Raw genomic sequence first — 20,314 nt, forward strand, 5'->3', positions numbered from 1 at the left:
TCAGCTACTCAAGCTTTGGCCTGTGTAGTAGTTGGAACCATTATCCTGAAACAAGGGTGACATGTTAGTGGTGACTTTTCTTGCTCTCTCACACTCATGCTTTTACTGGCTTGGGAGCCAGTGTGGTGTAGTGGTTAAGAGCGGTGGACTCGTAATCTGGTGAACCGGGTTCGCGTCTCCGCTCCTCCACATGCACCTGCTGGGTGACCTTGGGCCAGTCACACTTCTTTGAAGTCTCTCAGCCCCACTCAGCTCACAGAGTGTTTGTTGTGGGGGAGGAAGGGAAAGGAGAATGTTAGCTGCTTTGAGACTCCTTCGGGTCGTGATAAAGTGGGATATCAAATCCAAACTCTTCTTACGTGCTTGTTTTCCTAATTCCACTTTTTTCTTTCTTTTCTTTTTTTAAAAAAAGGTATTTCTCAGGAGTGATCGAGTTGCCAGGATGGTCCACAGTGGAGGATGCTCGGCGAACGACTTCAGAGATGTGTTTAAGAAGAACATAGAAAAGAGGGTTCGGAGTTTGCCTGAAATCGATGGATTAAGCAAAGAGACTGTGCTGAGTTCTTGGATAGCCAAATACGACGCCATTTGCAGGGGAGAGGAGGACTTGAGCAAAATGCCCAACAGGATGGCTTTAAGTGCCGTGTCAGAACTTATTCTGAGCAAAGAGCAGCTTTATGAAATGTTCCAGCAGATTCTGGGAATCAAGAAACTGGAGCATCAGTTGATCTACAATGGCTGCCAAGTAAGGAGTTCCTTTCAGTTCTATAGACCTTTCCTTCTTGACCAGTTGACCATATGTAAACCACCCTTCGCTTGTCTTGGGAAGAGGGGTTGGTTGTTGAACCGTGCTGAGATGTGTAACTCTGTGAGGGGAATTTCGGATCTCCTGCCAGCACCCTTAACAGGCTATAGTTCCCAGGGTTCTTTGGGGGAAGCCATGGCTGTGGTGCTGCTTTAAAGGTACAGGACAGATGTGGCCTAAGCAGCAGACCAGAATTATCTGTTCACAGGAGCATAAATGAGCTGTTAGCTGGTGAGGGTCAGTCCAAAATTTTAGCTGTGTCTGCATCTCTCTCCATGTGCCCTTCCTATTTTTGTGCTTGTGTGTGTTTTTCAGCCATCCTCTCTGCCTGCATGTGTGCCACATATCAATGGCGGTGTTATTTTGGTCAAGTGTACTCAGGAATAGAAAAGTCATGTGCAGCATCTATCTGTAGCAGCTGATTGTCATACATTTCTTTTCATGCTTCAGAAATAATTTTCATATAGTTCAATTTTTCCTGTTTCAGAAATACCGTATTTTTTGCTCTATAAGACTCACTTTTTCTCTCCTAAAAGGTAAGGGGAAATGTGTGTGCGTCTTATGGAGCGAATGCAGGCTGCACAGCTATCCCAGAAGCCAGAACAGCAAGAGGGATTGCTGCTTTCACTGCGCAACGATCTCTCTTGCTGTTCTGGCTTCTGAGATTCAGAATATTTTTTTTCTTGTTTTCCTCCTCCAAAAACTAGGTGCGTCTTGTGGTCTGGTGCGTCTTATAGAGCGAAAAATACGGTAATTGCTTCTCTCTTTCTGAGTAGTTGTTTTTCCATTGCGAGTGTGAAAATGGCAACTAGGAGTGCAGTCAAGTGCAGACAATTTGAGCAGACAATTTTAATAGTGATCTGTTTTCCTTTAAATGGTGATGATCTAAGTTCCTTGTGTAAACCAACAGTATGCAAAACATTAATAGAAATCCTCTTGATCTTATCTTGCCTAATAGTAAATTGGAGAAGTCAGCCTATAATATGGGAAATACTTGTACTAAAAAGAGTATTTTCAATACATTTTTCTGGGTATACTTTTTTATATTTGCCTTCCCCAACTTTCTCATGCATTGCCTAGTCTAGCTTTTTATCTTCAATTTAAATTCTGATGCTTTGCATTATGACCATTTTCTGCACACTCTCACTGAAGGAACGAAATTTGCCATCTTTGGGTATTTTAATGGCATCTGCATATTGCCATGGAAACATTTCACGATGAAATTTCTGAAATTGCCTAGGATAAGTTGTAGAATAGGGTTTGTTATGAAAGGGATTAGACTGTCTGGTCCAATTTCTGTTTGGTGGAGATTTAATTTTGACTTTCGGGGCTGTATTGGGGTGGGTGGGGAAACAGCCAGGGTCTGTACATCATTTGTATGGAATAGTTTATGCTGGGCATTTCACAAATCTCGGAGGTCTCCAAATGGATTGTGTCTAATGATGTTTCCTCCTAAGTGTCTAATGATGTTTGACTCCTCCTAAGTCTAATGATGTTTGACTCCTAAGTGTGAAATTACTCAGAATTAATTTTCACTGGCTTATACCATTGGGCTCATGGAAGTGAGGTTTTCCGTCTTCTCCCCTTTGAGCTACTTGAAACCCACTAGAAAGCCTTTCTGGAGAATTGGGGGGGGGGCTTTGTGTAAAATATGGGATGGAATATAGGTTTACTGAGGTGGGGATGGAATTTCCCAAAATGGACAGACCTCTGACACCTGTACCTCAAGAAGGAGGAGAGCAGGTATGAATATGTTTGGAACCCAGTGGTGTGTTACATGAAACATTGGGACATGGGTGGCGCTGTGATCTAAACCACTGAGCCTCTTGGACTTGCTGATCAGAAGGTTGGCGGTTCAAATCCCCATGACAGGGGGAGCTCCCGTTGCTCTGTCCCAGCTCCTGCCAACCTAGCAGTTTGAAAGCACACCAGTGCAAGTAGATAAATAGGTACCACTGTGGTGGGAAGGTAAATGGCATTTCCCTGCACTCTGGTTTCCATCACGGTGCTCTGTTGCGCCAGAAGCGGTTTAGTCATGTTGGCCACATGACGCGGAAAGCTGTCTGTGGACAAATGCCAGCTCCCTCAGCCTGAAAATGAGATGAGCGCTGCAACCACATGGTCTCCTTTGACTGGACTTAACCGTCCAGGGGTCCTTTACCTTACCTTTACTGATCAAAGAGAGATAAAGGAAGTAATTCTAAGAGGAAGTGAAGGTCTCAGAGCTGTTTCTCTTATTGCCTATCCACACAAGGATCAAACCTTTTGTCAGGTGAAGGGGTGATATTCGACATCTAATGCTGCGATTGATTCTTTTGGTTACTTGGTATTCTGCAAAGATCCAGTACTTGTGGAGAGTTCTCAAGGCAATATTCTCTCTTTTGCAGTATTTATATAACTCCCAATAGACAAACGTTCTCTGGGTGGTTTACAAGTAAACACACGCCATAAGAAACACACATAAGAAACCCATAAGAACATAAGATAGACAAATAAAGCCTAAAGCCACGCAGTCTAAAATAAAACAAAGCTGGCAACAGGATGCACCCAAGGTAGACCTGGCAACAGAGGGCAAGGCAGTGTGTGGATCTGAACAAGTACTCAAAAATTATTTACAACTGGGAAGACTTGGAAAATTGAAAATTGCAATACTGTAGGCTCCAGGGACGCATCTCTGGTGATGGCTTTCCTCAAACAGAGAGCTCTCTAGTAGCTGCTACTTCTGGTGAGGGAAACCTGAGAGGAGTGTCAGAAGGTGATCTCTGGGTGGGTATAGGAGGACACGATTTGTCAGGCATCCCTTCCCATAAGCAGAATGCTTATTATCAGTATTCTAGCAGTGGCACACACTGTGGCTTTACAGAAAATTGTTTCAGATTGCAGTATGCTTTGGGATCATATTCGGAAGCTGAAGTGTTAGATTTGGACCTCAGGAGTCCAAATTTGAATGTTGGGCTCTGTGTCGCTTGAATATATTGCCCAATTTCCCTGGCTGGAATTTAAACTCAGCTTGGGGGACAAATTGTTTGAAGTTGTTATTCCGCCCAGACATATGAAATAAAAATAACAAGCCAATTTTCTATCTGTCCAATATTTCTAGAAAACACCTCTTCATTTTATGTATTTATTTGTTTTTACTTCAGTACTGTGCCAGGATCTCAGGGCCCAGTGTTATACATGGGTCAGCTGGGTGTGGAAAGTTTGCCAGACAACTTTGTAGCACCTGCTACAGGGCTATGGATTTGAGAATATTTTAAATGGGTAAAACACAAAGCCACCCATTTGTAAAAAGAATGTAACCATGATCAGTTGGATTCACTCTGGTTTCAGGTTCAAGAAGCCACTGCTTAAAGATAAAGAAAGGTAGATGGTATTATTTTAAAATCCACCCTGCTCTCTTGGTATCTGAATTTGTTCCTAAGCTATCCTGGGTTTTCCTGTGGAGCAACAAATAGATTTTCTCAAATTAACCATTTATTTAATGGGAAGAAATGTTGAGGATTGTTGACCAACATCTCTCCTGAGAGGGAGAAGATACATAGCATACAGCAGGCATCCCAAAACCCGGCCCTCCAGATGTTTTGGGACTACAACTCCCATCATCCCTAGCTAACAGGACCAGTGGACAAGGATGATGGGAATTGTAGCCCAAAACATCTGGAGGGCCAAATTTGGGGGTGCTTGGCATAGAGAGACAAATTGGTATTTTGGTTACAGTGTCAAACTAGGACATGGAGACCAGAGTTCAAATCCCCACTTAGCCACGAAACTCATTTGGTGGCCTTGGGCCAGTCACTGTCTCTCAGCCTAACCTACCTTGTGGGGGCTAGGGCTGGACGATATCTAGTTTTCAAGATTGTGATATATCACCAGCTAAACATTGTGATATACCAATATATCATGATGTCTAAAATAAGGATGGAACTATGTAGAGGCAAACAGTAGGACTGGGCAATATCTGGTTTTCAGCTTTGTGATATATCACCAGCTAAATGAAAACACCTGTTCTTCTTACCTTTACGTGAGATAAGGCACACCAAGTTGGCCCTCAAAATCTAGTTTCTAATCAGTTTTTTCTTTTTTGGTCTCCCTCAATTTTTTCATTTTCAAGGTTTCTAATTAATACACTCAAGGACAAAATGTGTTTTGTTCTGTTTTCTGTTTGAATCAAAGGACTATCCCATTAGGGTACCAGTTCCTAAATTATTACCCGACTCCACATTCAGCAAAATTGATTATTTTATTTGCTACCGAATGCTGACCTTAGTGAGGGAAATGTGTGTGCTGCCTGGTATTTATTGTTGTTCCCATGCCAGTTATAATTTCATATGGTATCCATCCTAGTTGAATACTTTCCCAGATCCTTAATTTTAGATGACAAGTCTACAGATCAAGGCAAATTCTTAATGCATATGAAGCCAAATATTAGGTCCCAATTCTAGCAGACCTCAGTATGAAACACAGCTAAGGTCAACGCTTGTAAGCAAACCAAAACACAGAGGCTTTGAAAGCTGTGATTTATTCTGACTGCCTGTGTTCAGTTTGTCCCTATTGACCTTCCACCTGGAAAATCCACATATTCCTGTGCTGTATGGCTAGGAGGTTTCACTGATTGTGGCGTTCCTACAGTTGTGCTGCTTGCTAAATTGCCAGAGGAAGATGTTTAAGAAGTCTCAACGCCGCAGCTCCATGATGGGTTTGCTTGATGTTGCCTTTGGCATGAGATGTCATGAGCATGTTTTCCTGATCAAAAGCACAGACTTGGGATCACAGAATGTGGTTTGACTAACCAGTGACATGCATGCTCACTGGTTGTTACAAGGCAGTTTCTCCTACCTGGGCGATTATCTTTCCACAAGGGCCGACATTGATGCCAAAATCCAGCATTGCCTGAGCTTTGCCAGTGAGGCTTTCTTCCGATTGAAGTTCAGAGTCTTTGAGGACCGGGACATTTGCAGGAAAACCAAAATGCTTGTTTACAAAGCTGTTGTACTACCAACCTTACTGTAGGCTTATGAAACATGGACCACTTATACACGCCATCTCCAACTCCTTGAAAGATTCCATCAATGGTGTCTCCAAAAATTTTTACACATCACTTGGGAAGACAGGTGAACTAATGCCAGTGTACTGGAAGAAGCAAATATCACCAGTGTTGAAACAATGATTCTTCAACATCAACTTCGTTGGACTGGTCATGTTGTGCCTGATGATCATCTTCCAAAGCAACTGCTCTATTTCGGACTTAAAAACGGAAAGTGTAATGCTGGTGGTCAACAAAAGAGGTTTAAAGACTCTCTCAAGGCAAATCTTAAAAAATGTACAGTAGTATGAACACTGTCAACTGTGAAACACTGGCCTGTGAGCGCTCCAATTGTAGAACAGCCTTTACCAAAGGTGTCATGGGCTTTGAAGACACTCGAACTCAGGACAAAAGGGGGGAAATGTGCTAAGAGGAAGGCACATTTGGCAAACCCTCACCGTGATCAACTCCTGCCCGGGAACCTATGTCCCCGCTGTGGAAGGACGTGTGGATTCAGAACTGGCCTCCACAGTCACTTACGGACTCACTGTTAAGACCGTGTCCATGGAAGACAACCTTACTCTGCTACAAGTGATCGCCAAGGAAGAAGACAAGGAAATTAAAGAAACGGACAGGCATCTGGGGTCAGCGCTGTGCAGACGTGATGTCCTTAATGCAGGATGTCTATTCTCACATTTACTTCACCAAAGTTGTCGCATACTATCTTGATTTGTAGAACCGAAGAAAAAGAGGCACTATAAATACATGCAGATTTAAGGATGTGTGTGGGTTGTGTGTTTTTTTCCTTCTGAACCTAAGAAGCTTGCTGTGACAGAAGGTGGGAGAGGAAATGCTGCTGTGAGCTGTTCCCCACGTCCAAATTTTCTTGTTGATGCTGCTTTTCAGCATAGCAGGACTTGATGCCACAGTTTTAGAGTTATTACCACTGGGCCTTTGGCAATAACTTTCTCTGCTTACTACTATTCTGCCTGGTGTTGTTGTTGTTGTTGTTGTTTTTAAGAGGTGGGTCAACATGTGAATGAAAAGTGCTTTCTTGTTCTAGGTATGAATTGATAATAATATATAGGGTTGCTATTTGCATGTTCAGGCCCAGAGACCTCCCCCCTAAATAAATTCACACATGACTCAAATTTTAGCTTTGGTTTTTGGCAGAATTTAGGCTACAACGTTATTGATTACAGAAGGTGAGTGGTTCGACTAGCTCCCTGCACCCTTGCAGGGATTTTTACTTATTTATTTTACTGGGTTTCTTGCCCATCCTTCACCTCAAGGTCCCAGGATGGCTTACAAAAAGAAAATACACAAATATATAATTGTTGCAACCATAAAACAAGCTTAAAAACAATTAAAATGGCATTGTACATGTGAATAAAAACAACCAGAAGCATGACATACCTGTTTCCCCCTAAAGTTCAGTGAAAGGCTTCTCCAAGGAAACAGAGAATAGGTTAATGACCATTTATTGTATTGATAGTTTTGCCATCTTATTTGGTGAACTGATGATAAATTTAATGTTAGGAACAAAATCAGATGAACTTAGGAAACTAAAACTTAACTTGGTTGAGCATGTTACATTGGTCACAAAAACACCTGCTTTCTAAAGCGTGTTCTTCTTCATGGAGAGCACGTGTTGCGGTGGGGTCTGCTGAGCCACCCCTCTGTTACCAGGCAGGGTCTCTAAAGATGGCCTGGGGCAGTGATTAGTTCACAGGGTTGCTGGGGTAAAAGTTATGTTGCAATTTTGGTGGGAGGGGTAAAATGTTTAAATACTTTGCACGCAGCCTGGAGCTTTCTCTTGCGGCAAGTGAAAAGAAAAATGGATATGTTTTCACTTTAATCTCTTCTTTGAGATTTTTAGCATACACACACACACACACACACACACACACGGGGTGTTGATTTGGAGGCACCTATGAATTGTCACATGTTACATTGGTCACATTAACATCAGTCATTTGCCAGAGAACCTTTTCCCCACAGTTTCCAATGATCAGTCCCATAAGTTTGACATTTGCCCATGAAACATTAGCACTTTAAGTATATTGCCGCAGATGGGGAGGAAAGGATTCATATTTTTTAAGAAAACACTTTTTTCAAGTTACAGATAAATTCTTGATGCTTCAAAACTCTTACATGCGGTCACGTATTTTAAGACACAAAATAAAGAAAGCATTAAGGCTACCTGTAGCTTATTTTTTATTATTTTTGCAGGGAAGATCAAGGCAATTAACAAACAAATAGTTTAATGTTAATTGAAGTTCAAATTATATAAGTTAAAACACAAGATATTAGGTGAAGATGCATGCAAATGTTACATTGGTCATTGAGGAGCTACCCAAACATCTGTTACATTATGCTGATGATTTTTGTCACAGGCTTCCTCCAAACTGAAGTACACAATTGGAGAAACTAATTTGCTGGTGTCTTGGGATGATCATCCGTGTTCATTTTAAGCAGAGATTATCCACCCTGTTTTCCATTATTATGGATTTTAGGAGATTAGGCTGGATTAGTTTCATTGCTATGGTTGGTTTAATTAAATCGACAAAGCTGTGTGCTCTGGCGGCGGCAAGAACAGAATAGACTAGGCTAACATGTTTGTGACAATTTTTCTTAAGAAGATCTATTCTCCTGTTTATACACTTCGTGTGATGAGGGAGGTCTGACAGAATAGTAAAATTCCTCCAGAGGTGAAATGCTGGGCTGAATCTCTCATAGTGTCAGCTTCCAGAGAGTTTCTCTCATTGCTACATACATAGCTGCTATTATTATTATTATTATTATTATTATTATTATTATTATTATTATTATTTTCTTTATACCCCCAACGTAATATTAGAAACACGATAAAACATCAACATCAAAAACTTCCCTAAACAGGGCTGCCTTCAGATGTCTTCTAAAAGTCAGATAGTTGTTTATTTCCTTGACATGTGATGGGAGGGCATTCCACAGGGTGGGTGCCACTACCGAGAAGGCCCTCTGCCTGGTTCCCTGTAACCTCACTTCTCACAGCGAGGGAACCACCAGAAGGCCCTCAGAGCTGGACCTCTGTGTCCGGGCTGGACAATGGGTATGGAGACGCTCCTTCAGGTATATTGGGCCAAAGCCATTTAGGGCTTTAAAGGTCAGCACCAGCTCTTTGAATTGTGCTCGGAATTGTGCTGTTTTAGTCACGTTTAGAAGGCACTCAAATGAAAACATTATGTTGTGGTATTTTCTTTCTAGTGAAGTATTTCTTGATTATTATTTTACTAAGTAAAATAAGAACAAGGCCAGTGGAAGTGATGATATTCCAGCTGAACTATTTAAAATTTTAAAAGATGATGCTGTTAAGGTGCTACAAGGTGCTACAGCAAATTTGGAAAACTCAGCAGTGGCCAGAGGATTGGAGAAGATCAGTCTACATCCCAATCCCAAAGAAGGGCAGTGCCAAAGAATGCTCCGACTACCGCACAATTACACTCATTTCACACGCTAGCAAGGTTATGCTTAAAATTCTACAAGGCAGGCTCAAGCAGTATGTGAACCGAGAACTCCCAGGAGTGCAAGCTGGATTTCAAAGGGGCAGAGGAACCAGAGACCAAATTGCAAACATGCGCTGGATTATGGAGAAAGCTAGAGAGTTCCAGAAAGACATCTACTTCTGCTTCATTGACTATGCAAAAGCCTTTGACTGTGTTGACCACAGCAAACTATGGCAAGTTCTTAAAGAAATGGGAGTGCCTGATCACCTCATCTGTCTCCTGAGAAATCTCTATGTGGGACAAGAGGCTACAGTTAGAACTGGATATGGAACAACTGATTGGTTCAAAATTGGGAAAGGAGTACAGCAAGGCTGTATATTGTCTCCCTGCTTATTTAACTTATATGCAGAATTCATCATGTGAAAGGCTGGGCTGGATGAATCCCAAGCCAGAATTAAGATCACCGGAAGAAATATCAACAACCTCAGATATGCAGATGATAGAACCTTGATGGCAGAAAGTGAGGAGGAATTAAAGAATGTTTTAATGAGGGTGAAAGAGGAGAGCACAAAATATGGTCTGAAGCTCAACATCAAAAAAAGAAGATCATGGCCACTGGTCCCATCACCTCCTGGCAAATAGAAGGGGAAGAAATGGAGGCAGTGAGAGATTTTACTTTCTTGGGTTCCATGATCACTGCAGATGGTGACAGCAGCCACAAAATTAAAAGACGCCTGCTCCTTGGAAGAAAGGAGATGGCAAACCTAGACAGCATCCTAAAAAGCAGAGACATCACCTTGCCAACAAAGGTCTGTATAGTGAAAGCTATGGTTTTCCCGTAGTGATGTATGGAAGTGAGAGCTGGACCATAAAGAAGGCTGATCGCCAAAGAATTGATGCTTTTGAATTATGGTGCTGGAGGAGACTCTTGAGAGTCCCATGGACTGCAAGAAGATCAAACCTCTCCATTCTGAAGGAAATCAGCCCTGAGTGCTCACTGGAAGGACAGATCCTGAAGCTGAGGCTCCAATACTTTGGCCACCTCATGAGAAGGGAAGACTCCCTGGAGAAGACCCTGATGTTGGGAAAGATGGAGGGCGCAAGGAGAAGGGGACGACAGAGGACGAGATGGTTGGACAGTGTTCTCGAAGCTAAAAACATGAGTTTGACCAAACTGCGGGAGGCAGTGGAAGACAGGAGTGCCTGGCGTGCTCTGGTCCATGGGGTCACGAAGAGTCGGACACGACTAAACGACTAAACAACAACAAGTAAAATAACCCCCACTTCCTCTGTGATGTTCCTGTCTGCCCACCCCCCCACCCCCCGAGGGAAGATCTGTTGCAGGGATTGTATTCTAGGTGCAGAGACTCCCTATGTAATTTAGAATTTGTGGTGGGGGGAAGCTTTCAATCAGTTCTCATTTAAAGGCAAAACTACCTAATCTGCACTTTCTGAAAAAACACGCAAACTGGAACACCGCCTCCTTCAGAGTTTGCACTTCTCCAAATGTTTTCAGCGCCTTTCACCAGCTCAAGTAATGTGTGCAGAAATACACGTCCTGGGGTGAAGCGTGCATTAAAATGCATATATTAATGAAAAGAACATAAAAGATGCATTAGATTGAGCCGAGTGGTGTTGCAAATATGTGTATCAAAATGTGCATGAAAATGCAGATACATTTTTGTGAGCGTTCTCAAAAAGTCACAAACTTGCATGGAAATTTTGGCAACCGGAATTGACCAAATGAGAAACTAAGAGAACCAGAAATTGACTGACGTGCCCATCTCTCTTGAGAACCCTGGGTGATCAGGGCTGTATTTCAAGTGGGGAGGTTACATGGGTGGAACAGCTCCCTCTTTCAGAACTTCTGCCCCAGTGTATGGGTGGGGCCCATGAGTAAAGTCCCATTCTGTTCCCTTCCCCCAAATGATTCTCATCCTATGAGTAAGAACGCCCAACATGTGCTCTTGAAATGGCAGAATCTTTTGATATTTTCTTACATCACCAAAATCAAAGTCATCTATAATCTGGAAGGGAAAGTATATTTCCATGTCAAACCAGATTCTCATTAGAACAGGCATTCCCAACCTTCGGCCCTCCAGATGTTTTGTACTACAACTCCCATCATCCTTGACCACTGGTCCTGCTAGCTAGGGATCATGGGAGTCGTAGGCCAAAACATCTGGAGGGCCACAGGTTGGGGGTGCCTGTATTAGACATAGCTGTCAACTTGCAGATTTGAAAATAAGGGACCAGCAGCCTTGAAAATAAGGGACCAGCAGCCTTGAAAATAAGGGACCAGCAGCCAAAATAAGGGACCTGCAGCCTCACCTGTCCCAGGCACTCCAGTCTTCCTGTCCTCCTGCAGTCTGGTCAAACTCATGCTGGGTAGCTTCGAGAACACTGTCCAACCAACTTTGTAACCAGAGGTTCAACTGAACAGAATCTGAATCACATGCACCACAAGGCCTATGCATCCTCAACTTAAGACGGCTCCCCAGCCTGGCTTTGCACTGCAAAGTTTGCAGCAGCACGTGCAACAAAATGGCGTCCAGCATTCAAAAAAACCCTCAGCTTGCATTAACTAGCCGCACACAAGGCATGCAAGCTCCACCCCCCAGTCGTTCTTAGACTTCTTATTGGGTGAGCAACACAGCCAAGCAACACAGTTGGAGCCTCCATCCTCCCTGGCCGGCAGGGAGGGAGGGAGAGGAGCTGCTTCCTTTGAAATTTAAGGGACATCCTTTAAGGGACATTTAAGGGACATCCATCAATAAGGGACAGCAGCGGGACATGGCGCTGGAATAAGGGACTGTCCCTTCAAATAAGGGACACTTGACAGCTATGGTATTAGAAGATTCTGCCATATTTGTATTTCAACGATTTCCAGTAATTTTGGTTTCGTTGATGGATGACCTTTGCAGAGGGACAAGGGGGAATGTGACCTCACTCCTGCTTCTTGATCTCTCTTCAGCATTTGATATCTTTGACCATGTTATCCTCCTGGACATGGGATTTGGGGACACTGTATTACAGTGGTTCCACTCGTACCATCAGGACCGAGTCCAGAGAGTCATATACTGAGAAAGGGGCATTGAAATCTTCAGTTACAACTGACCTTGTGTTGAAACCTCTTCTTCGGTTTTTAGTGCCTGAGCTGTGTTTTCGATATCATTCATTTGGCCACATGAATTCAAAATCACCCTTTATGGCATAAAGTTTAAGCCCTGAGAACAAACAAAAAGAACAGCTGGATAAATCTCTTGGCTCTGCCTTGTTTGCAATGCCTTTTTTAACCTTTATTTAAGCTGTATGAAAGTCAATATGAGTAAATCAACACAATGCCAGGTGTACCTTTTCAGGAAGATTTTCTGCGTGGTGATTAAAAGAGCTCAATGTATTGCTTAAGGTAAGCCAGCAGCAATGTGTTGAATTCTAAGAGGTTGAGTCTTGGATCAGTTTGGGTTTACCATGTGGAAGATAATATACAAGAGAGACGTGTCACTGTACATCCAGTGCTATTAGCAATATAGGATTCCCATGCTCACGTAGACAACCCACAACTCTAGACAGAAGTTGGTTATAAATATATTCCATTTTTTTCTAGCTACAGTGGTACCTCTGGTTATGAACTTCATTTGTTCCAGAGGTCCGTTCTTAACCTGAAACAGTTCTTAACTTGAGGTACCACATTAGCTAATGCTAAAAATCTGTGCACATCCAGCCTTGCTGCCGCTGCATGATTTCTGTTCTCATCCTGAGGTAAAGTTCTTAACCCGAGGTACTACTTCCACGTTAATGGAGTCTGTAACCCGAGGTGTTTGTAACCTGAGGTACCACTGTACTCCAGGGCTTTCAAAAGTGCCGTGTGGAAGTTGTGTAACAAGATACTGAGATACCATTTGCATTACAGAAGTTGTTCTTTGAGTATGCCCGCTTCAGGTTTGTGAACTCACCTCTGTTGGCATTCAGATTTCCAGATTCTGAAGAACACAAACAGCCAATAGAATTCTACCTGTAAATTACCTTTAGGGCAGGGGTGAGGAATCCTGTGGCCTTTCAGATGTTGCTGGACACCATCTCACCCCAACCCCAGCTAGCATGGCCAGTGGGGTATGAACCGCCAATGGTTCTGTGAACCGCCCTGAGAGCTCTGGGTATAGCCCAGTATATAAATTCAGTAAATAATAATAAGACAATAGTGCAGGGTAGGGCTGGGCGATAACTGGTTTTCAACATCGCTATATATCACCAGCTAAACGTCGCAATATCTGGTTTTCAACTTTCAATATCTGGTTTTCACCAGCTAAACATTGTGCTATACAGTGGTACCTCTGGTTGTGCACAGGATCCGTTCTGGAGCTCCGGTCGGATTCCGAGGAATTCACATCCGCAGGTGCCTGTTCTGCGCATGCGCACAGCGCGGTAGAGCGCTTCTGCGCATACGTGGGGGGGGCAAAACCTGGACAAATACTTCTGGGTTTGCCGCATTCACATCCTGAAGGATACACAACCAGAGGTGTCCAGAGGTACCACTGTACTAATACCACAATGTCTGAAATAAGGATGGAGCTATGTACAGTAGAGGCATTGGCTGGCTTCACAGTCTTTACCACTTTGTGATTTTTGCATCACACACACACACACACCATAATTCACAGTATATTGACAGGTCAAAAATTATGAAGCCAATATCATGATGTGGATTGCAGACCGGTCTTGGACAATATATTGATACATTGCCCAGCCCTGGTGCTGGGAGTGTACTATGAATTGATTGTAGATATTGCCCAGCAATCTGAAGGATAGGCTCCATCTTTCCAGGAGTACATGGGACCAGGCTGAAAATGGTAACCTGCAAAGCCACTTGGAGCCACATACAGGAGACATCTTACTGTATGTGGTGCCTGTTCTTCGCTCGGAAAACTCTGTGATCTAACATGGCGCTGTCTTTGGCACTGTGAAATAGAATCAATAGCCTTTGGGGGACCCTTTTAGCTCTAGGATTCTGTTTGAGCTGCTTCTCTGTGTAGCACTTGTCAGAACGGTAGCTGTGGCAAGGTGCTCCCTGAGGTATTAAACTGAGAGCACTCTTATAACACACTCAGAGTCACATAATTAACAATGTGTTTGCATTCATATTATAATATCCCCAGGCTCCTTGTCATCTGAGTGTCTTTTTGAGTTATTTTAATTCGTTTATTCTCATCAATGTACTGTGCTTCAGAAATGTATACAGTGAGTTTATATAAATAATCAAGATGTCTCTGGAAATGGCTTTTTAGAGTAATGCAGCTTTAAAAAAAAAATAAGGTAGCACAGCAGTTGTTAAGATCATACACTCTATAATATAAACAGCCTGTTTGAACTGAAAGCAAAATTCAGCATCTTATTATTTTAAACGTGTTTCTAGTCCTGAAGATAGACATGAAAGCATGTGAGCCGTGACTAGTACAATTTTAGAAGCTTGAAGAGATGGGATTGCAGCATGCAGAATGAGTGTTTGCTCTTCCGTTTGCTAACAGAAAAACAGTGCCATGCAACTGTGCTTTAAAGGTAAAGGGACTCCTGACCATTAGGTCCATTTGTGGCCGACTTTGGGGTTGCGGCGCTCATCTCGCTTTATTGGCCGAGGGAGCCGGCGTACAGCTTCCAGGTCATGTGGCCAACATGACTAAGCTGCTTCTGGAAAATCAGAGCAGCGCCCGGAAATGCCGTTTACCTTCCCGCCGGAGTGGTACCTATTTATCTACTTGCACTTCATGCTTTCGAACTGCTAGGTTGGCAGGAGCAGGGACCGAGCAACGGGAGTTCACTCCGTTGTGGGGATTCGAACCACTGACCTTCTGATTGGCAAGTCCTAGGCTCTGTGGTTTAACCCACAGCACCACCCTAACTATGCTTTAGTCTGCCAAAAAAACCCCAGTTGTAGTCTCCAGTCTTTTCCTCAGTGCATTTTGACCTTATTTTACCATGGCATCTTAAAGGCTGCTTTGAATTCAGAATATCACTGTCCGGTCTATGGATCTGCTTCCCATGTGACGTTGGTTGCAGCCATTTGTCAAAGGCCACTTCTTTGATATTTAATTCCGCCCTTGACCGTGAAATGAGTTTGCAACATTGTGTTTCCTTGTCTTGTTTACATAAGTTGATGTTGCACTCCCCCCGAGGCTGAATTTTGTTTTGTTGATGCCAATATCAAATAGTGTGCCGTGCCTGATTAGTACTTTATTTTAATATTGTGGTGTGTTCCTTTTTTTTTATTATTCAAGCTGGACAATGCAGATGAGCAAGCAGCCCAGATTAGACGCGAACTTGATGGGCATCTTCAAATGGCTGACCAAATGGCCAGAGTAAGTCTGGTGTGCTTTTCTTTCTAACTTTAACAAGTACAGTATTTTAGTGATCTGTTTAAGGTTGGAATCATGTTCATGAATTCAGTGGGACTGTCAGAATGCTATCAGTGGCTCCCGCTGGTTGCCCAGGAAAATATATAATAATAATGTATTATTTATTATTTATGCCCCGCTCATCTGACTGGATTTCCCCAGCCACTCTGGGCGGCTCCCAACAGAATATTAAAAACATGATAAAACATCAAACATTAAAAAACTTCCCTAAACAAGGCTGCCTTCAGATGTCTTCTAAAAGTCAGATAGTTGTTTATTTCCTTGACATCTGAAGGGAGGGCGTTCCACAGGGAGGGCGCCACTACCAAAAGTGCCCTCTGCCTGGTTCCCTGTAACCTCACTTCTCACAGGGAGGGAACTGCCAGAAGGCCCTTGGAGCTGGACCTCAGTGTCCAGGCAGAAAGATTTTTATAAAGTATGTTTTTATATTTATGTAAGAGCAAATACCAGGTAAGCAGGCTTATGTTGATCTGAAGAGGATTTTAAAGTAATGCATGCAGTCACTGAACAGTAACTTACACACCAAATTTTTAAAAATATTTTTTCAAGGAAAGAAAATTTCCAAAGTTTGTATCGAAAGAAATGGAACACATGTATATAGAAGAATTGCGGTCTTCAGTGAATTTGCTAATGGCAAATTTGGAAAGTCTTCCAGTGTCCAAAGGTGGCCCGGAATTTAAATTACAGAAGCTAAAGCGATCACAGAATTCTGCTTTCATGGACCTGGGAGATGAAAGTGATGTTCAGCTGTCGAAATCTGATGTGGTGCTATCATTCACGTTGGAGGTGAGCATGCATATAATGTAATACTTGCTGACACTTTAATTTGCCCTTTGATATTCTAAGGCAACACTATGTGTGCAGCCCAGTCTTCAGCTGGCAAACACTCCATTGGAAATTTTGTGAAAATGTATGCAAGCCTCTGCTATTATTGGTGGCTAAATGCATAAGAAAGGTTTCAGGCTGTCGGGTAAATTTGGCTGGTGTAGCTCCCTTTTGTGTAAATGTCATGTTACCTTTTCCAAGTGTGTGATTCTAACTAAGGCAACACAAAAGAATAATGATGATCATGGCTGGATCATATCATAAGTTCATAAATAATAATATTATAATAATTTATTATTTATACCCCACCCATCTGGCTGGGTTTCCCCAGCCACTCTGGGTGGCTTCCAACAGAATATTAAAATATCTCGGGTTAAGACCTTAATTCGTTCTTGAGGTCCTTTCTTAACCTGAAAGAGCCAGTTCTTAACCTGAGGTACTACTTTAACTAATGGGGCCTCCCGCCGCCATCACGCGCTATCTGTTCTCATCCTGAAGCAAAGTTCTTAACCCGAGGTACTATTTCTGGGTTAGTGGAGTCTGTAACCTGAAGCGTCTGTAACCTGAAGCGTCTGTAACCTGAGGTACCACTGTACAATAATCTATTAAACATAAAAAGCTTCCCTAAACAGGGCTGCCTTCAGATGTCTTCTAAAAGTCTGGTAGTTGTTTTTCTCTTTGACATCTGATGGGAGGGCGTTCCACAGGGCGGGTGCTACTACCAAGAAGGCCCTCTGCCTGGTTCCCTGTAACTTGGCTTCTTGCAACGAGGGAAATGCCAGAAGGCCCTCGGCGCTGGACCTCAGTGTCTGAGCAGAACGATGGGGGTGGAGACGCTCCTTCAGGTATATCTTCATAAACACATCTTTCCTTGTTTTCCTCTTCTTGCCCAGTACATCAGGACCTGTTCAAAAAGAGCAGCAGCTATAACTTTACCACTTGAGGCTACAGGTAGACCAAAGAGGTGTACCAGTGGGAAACAATCACCTTAGGGTGAATGGTAGGCTAAAACCTTTCTCTGTCTCTCTGATCACACAGGGATCCATAGATATGGTTGCTGTGTTGAGTATTTCCCATCGCTTCTTGCATGTGTGGCAACCCCACACCTTTCTCCTGCACTTTGAACTCAGGTGGAGGGCAGGAGAATTTCCTTGTAATCACACCCTGCTTTGGAAGTCCTTTGAGCATTTCTGAAGTGCAGTACAGATCCCCCACCCTTGTCCTGAAGCACAATACAGTGGTACCTTGGTTCCCAAGCTTAATCCATTCCAGAAGTGCATTCCAAAACCAAGGCATGTGTTCCCATAGAAAGTAATGCAAAATGGATTGATCTGTTCCAGGCTTTTAAAAACAACCCCTAAAACAGCAATTTAAGATGAATTTTACTATCTAATGAGACCATTGATCCATAAAATGAAAGCAATAATCAATGTACTGTACTATAAAATAAATAAGACAGTATTGTAGATGATAAAAATTAAAATTATTATTTTCTCTTACCTGCACTGATGATAGTCATTGTTTGCATGGGGGGGGGGCTTTCATCCATTTCTGCAGTCACATAATCAATCAATTAGTAGCTGAACTGGGTTCCACACAGCCACAAAAACAAACCAAAAAGCCTCCAAAACAAAAACACAAAATAAATAGCAAAAACAAAAGCGCCAAACTTAATCTGTTCCGGAAGTCTGGTTGACTTCCGAAATGTTTGAAAACCAAGGCACAGCTTTTGATTGGTGCAGGCGCCCCGGAAACAGTAACCGACAACCGCATCGGACACCCAGCTTCCGAAAAAAGTTCAAAAATCGGAACACTTACGTCTGGGTTTTCGGCGTTTGAGTACCAAGGTGTTTGAGAACCAAGATACCACTGTATTGTCCTGACCTCTTATGCTGCCCTTTGGACGTATGCCAAGGTTAGAGAACGTTTTTGCTGCTATGCAATCTTTTCACCAAACGAGGAGGCTTGTTCTCTCCCATGTTCATCCTTCGAGATGCTCGAAAACCGAGGTTCCCCTGTATTTTAATTCTAAAATACATTCACCTGCCTCAGAAAAACAAGTTAAGTAATTATGTAAAATAGCCAATTGGGAGTGCTCTAGTGAATATTGTAGTTTTAAAATTGTGTCCTCAGAACTATCTTCTCTGTTCCTGCATGGCACCTTGTCCATGTAATTCCAGACTGGTTAAGTAGTATTGGGAGTTGCCTAATCCAATGATCTTTCCAAAACTGGCAAGGCATAGTTCATCCTATTTATTCATGTGAACTGAAGCTGATAGCAGCTTTATCTGCGGTAAATGAGCTAAAATGTCTGTGAAGTTTTCCCCAAAACTGTGAGTAAGATGTAACTGTTCCCTCGAGAGAGAGAGAAAATTGTCTTAGATGTTTTGTTTGTTCTTTTCCTCCAATTTCTTAGATGTCAGACTGTAACAATGATGTGCCACTTTCCACTCTGGGAAACACATATGCAAGTTGGCCCACTCAACGTGCACATTTCTGTTAAAAAGAAGCGGTGGTGGGGAGGAGAAGCTTTGTCCGAATAACATCAGACACTTGTTAGGCTTCGGAGAAGTGCATGTGATGGAAAATCACATGCATAGCCAGGTATTAGTTAGCAGTTGCTACTCCGGAAAAAGACAAGCTATTTAATTCAGGAGGCTGCTTGGCACGGGTGGTGCTGTGGGTTAAACCACAGAGCCTAGGACTTGCCGATCAGAAGGTCTGCGGTTCGAATCCCCGCGACGGGGGTGAGCTCCCGTTGCTCGGTCCCTGCTCCTGCCAACCTAGCAGTTCGAAAGCACCTCAAAGTGCAAGTAGATAAATAGGTACCACTCCGGCAGGAAGGTAAACGGCATTTCCGTGCACTGCTCTGGTTCGCCAGAAGCGGTTTAGTCATGCTGGCCACATGACCCGGAAGCTGTACGCCGGCTCCCTCGGCCAATAAAGCGAGATGAGCGCCGCAACCCCAGAGTCGGTCATGACTGGACCTAATGGTCAGGGGTCCCTTTACCTTTACTCCGGAAAAAGACAAGCTATTTAATTCAGGAGGCCGCTTGGCTCTTCAGCACTGGGAACTGCTGTAGCAAATGCAAAAGCAGAGCCCCCCAATTCTTACATCCATCCAGAGGCAGACCTACAGTAGAGTAGTGAAACTGGAGCTTTGGGCAGTTGGGCTAAGAGTCCACTTTGCACCTAGCCCATTTTGTGGTTCATGTTGTTCTTCCGCCATGCTACTGAAGCCTTTTGCAGAGCGAATGCATGAAAAGGCAAATAGTTCTTCCTCTCTGTGAGCCGTGCCATTTTGGTTTTTGGCTACTGTACCTTATTCCATCCCAAAATTGAAAACAAGCCTTAAAGGAAAATCTGGTGTTGGGCCAAAGTATCACAGAAGTAAGTTGAGGTGGAGTGAAAATGCCTATCAACGTTTTGGGTTCTTGATTCAAGCTAAGACACTAAGAAGGTGTTTCCCAAACTTGGGCCTGCAGCTGTTTTTGGACTACAACTCCCATCATCCCTAGCTAGCAGGACCAGTAGTCAGGGATGATGGGAATTGTAGTCCAAAAACAGCTGGCGTGAAGGGTTTCCCAAACCTGGGTCTAACACATAAGATTTTGGGTGGGTTGAGGTTCTGGTTAATTCTTACCTTAATATGTAAGGTATTTTTGACTGAGGAAAAAGCCTTGACTGACAGGAACAGGCTTCCTTCCTTCCTGGAATAGGGAATGGTGCTACAGCATGGCTTTTTCTCCAGTAAAAAGAAGCA

At 43.1% G+C, this 20,314-nt stretch overlaps 1 protein-coding gene across 13 annotated transcripts in view; it reads left to right on the forward strand.

Moving 5' to 3' along the window:
* CADPS2 (calcium dependent secretion activator 2) overlaps positions 1 to 20,314 on the forward strand; it is a 349,563-nt gene that overhangs the window by 119,311 nt on the left and 209,938 nt on the right. For all 13 annotated transcript variants that reach the window (XM_081928821.1, XM_081928827.1, XM_081928826.1 and 10 more), the window contains exons 3-5: positions 413 to 745; positions 15,589 to 15,669; positions 16,276 to 16,512. In XM_081928821.1, coding sequence (XP_081784947.1) covers positions 413 to 745; positions 15,589 to 15,669; positions 16,276 to 16,512 — 651 coding nt within the window. The remainder of the gene's footprint in view (positions 1 to 412; positions 746 to 15,588; positions 15,670 to 16,275; positions 16,513 to 20,314) is intronic.

This window comes from Podarcis melisellensis, assembly GCF_964234715.1.
Source record: "Podarcis melisellensis genome assembly, chromosome: 10".
Lineage (NCBI taxonomy): Eukaryota > Metazoa > Chordata > Lepidosauria > Squamata > Lacertidae > Podarcis > Podarcis melisellensis.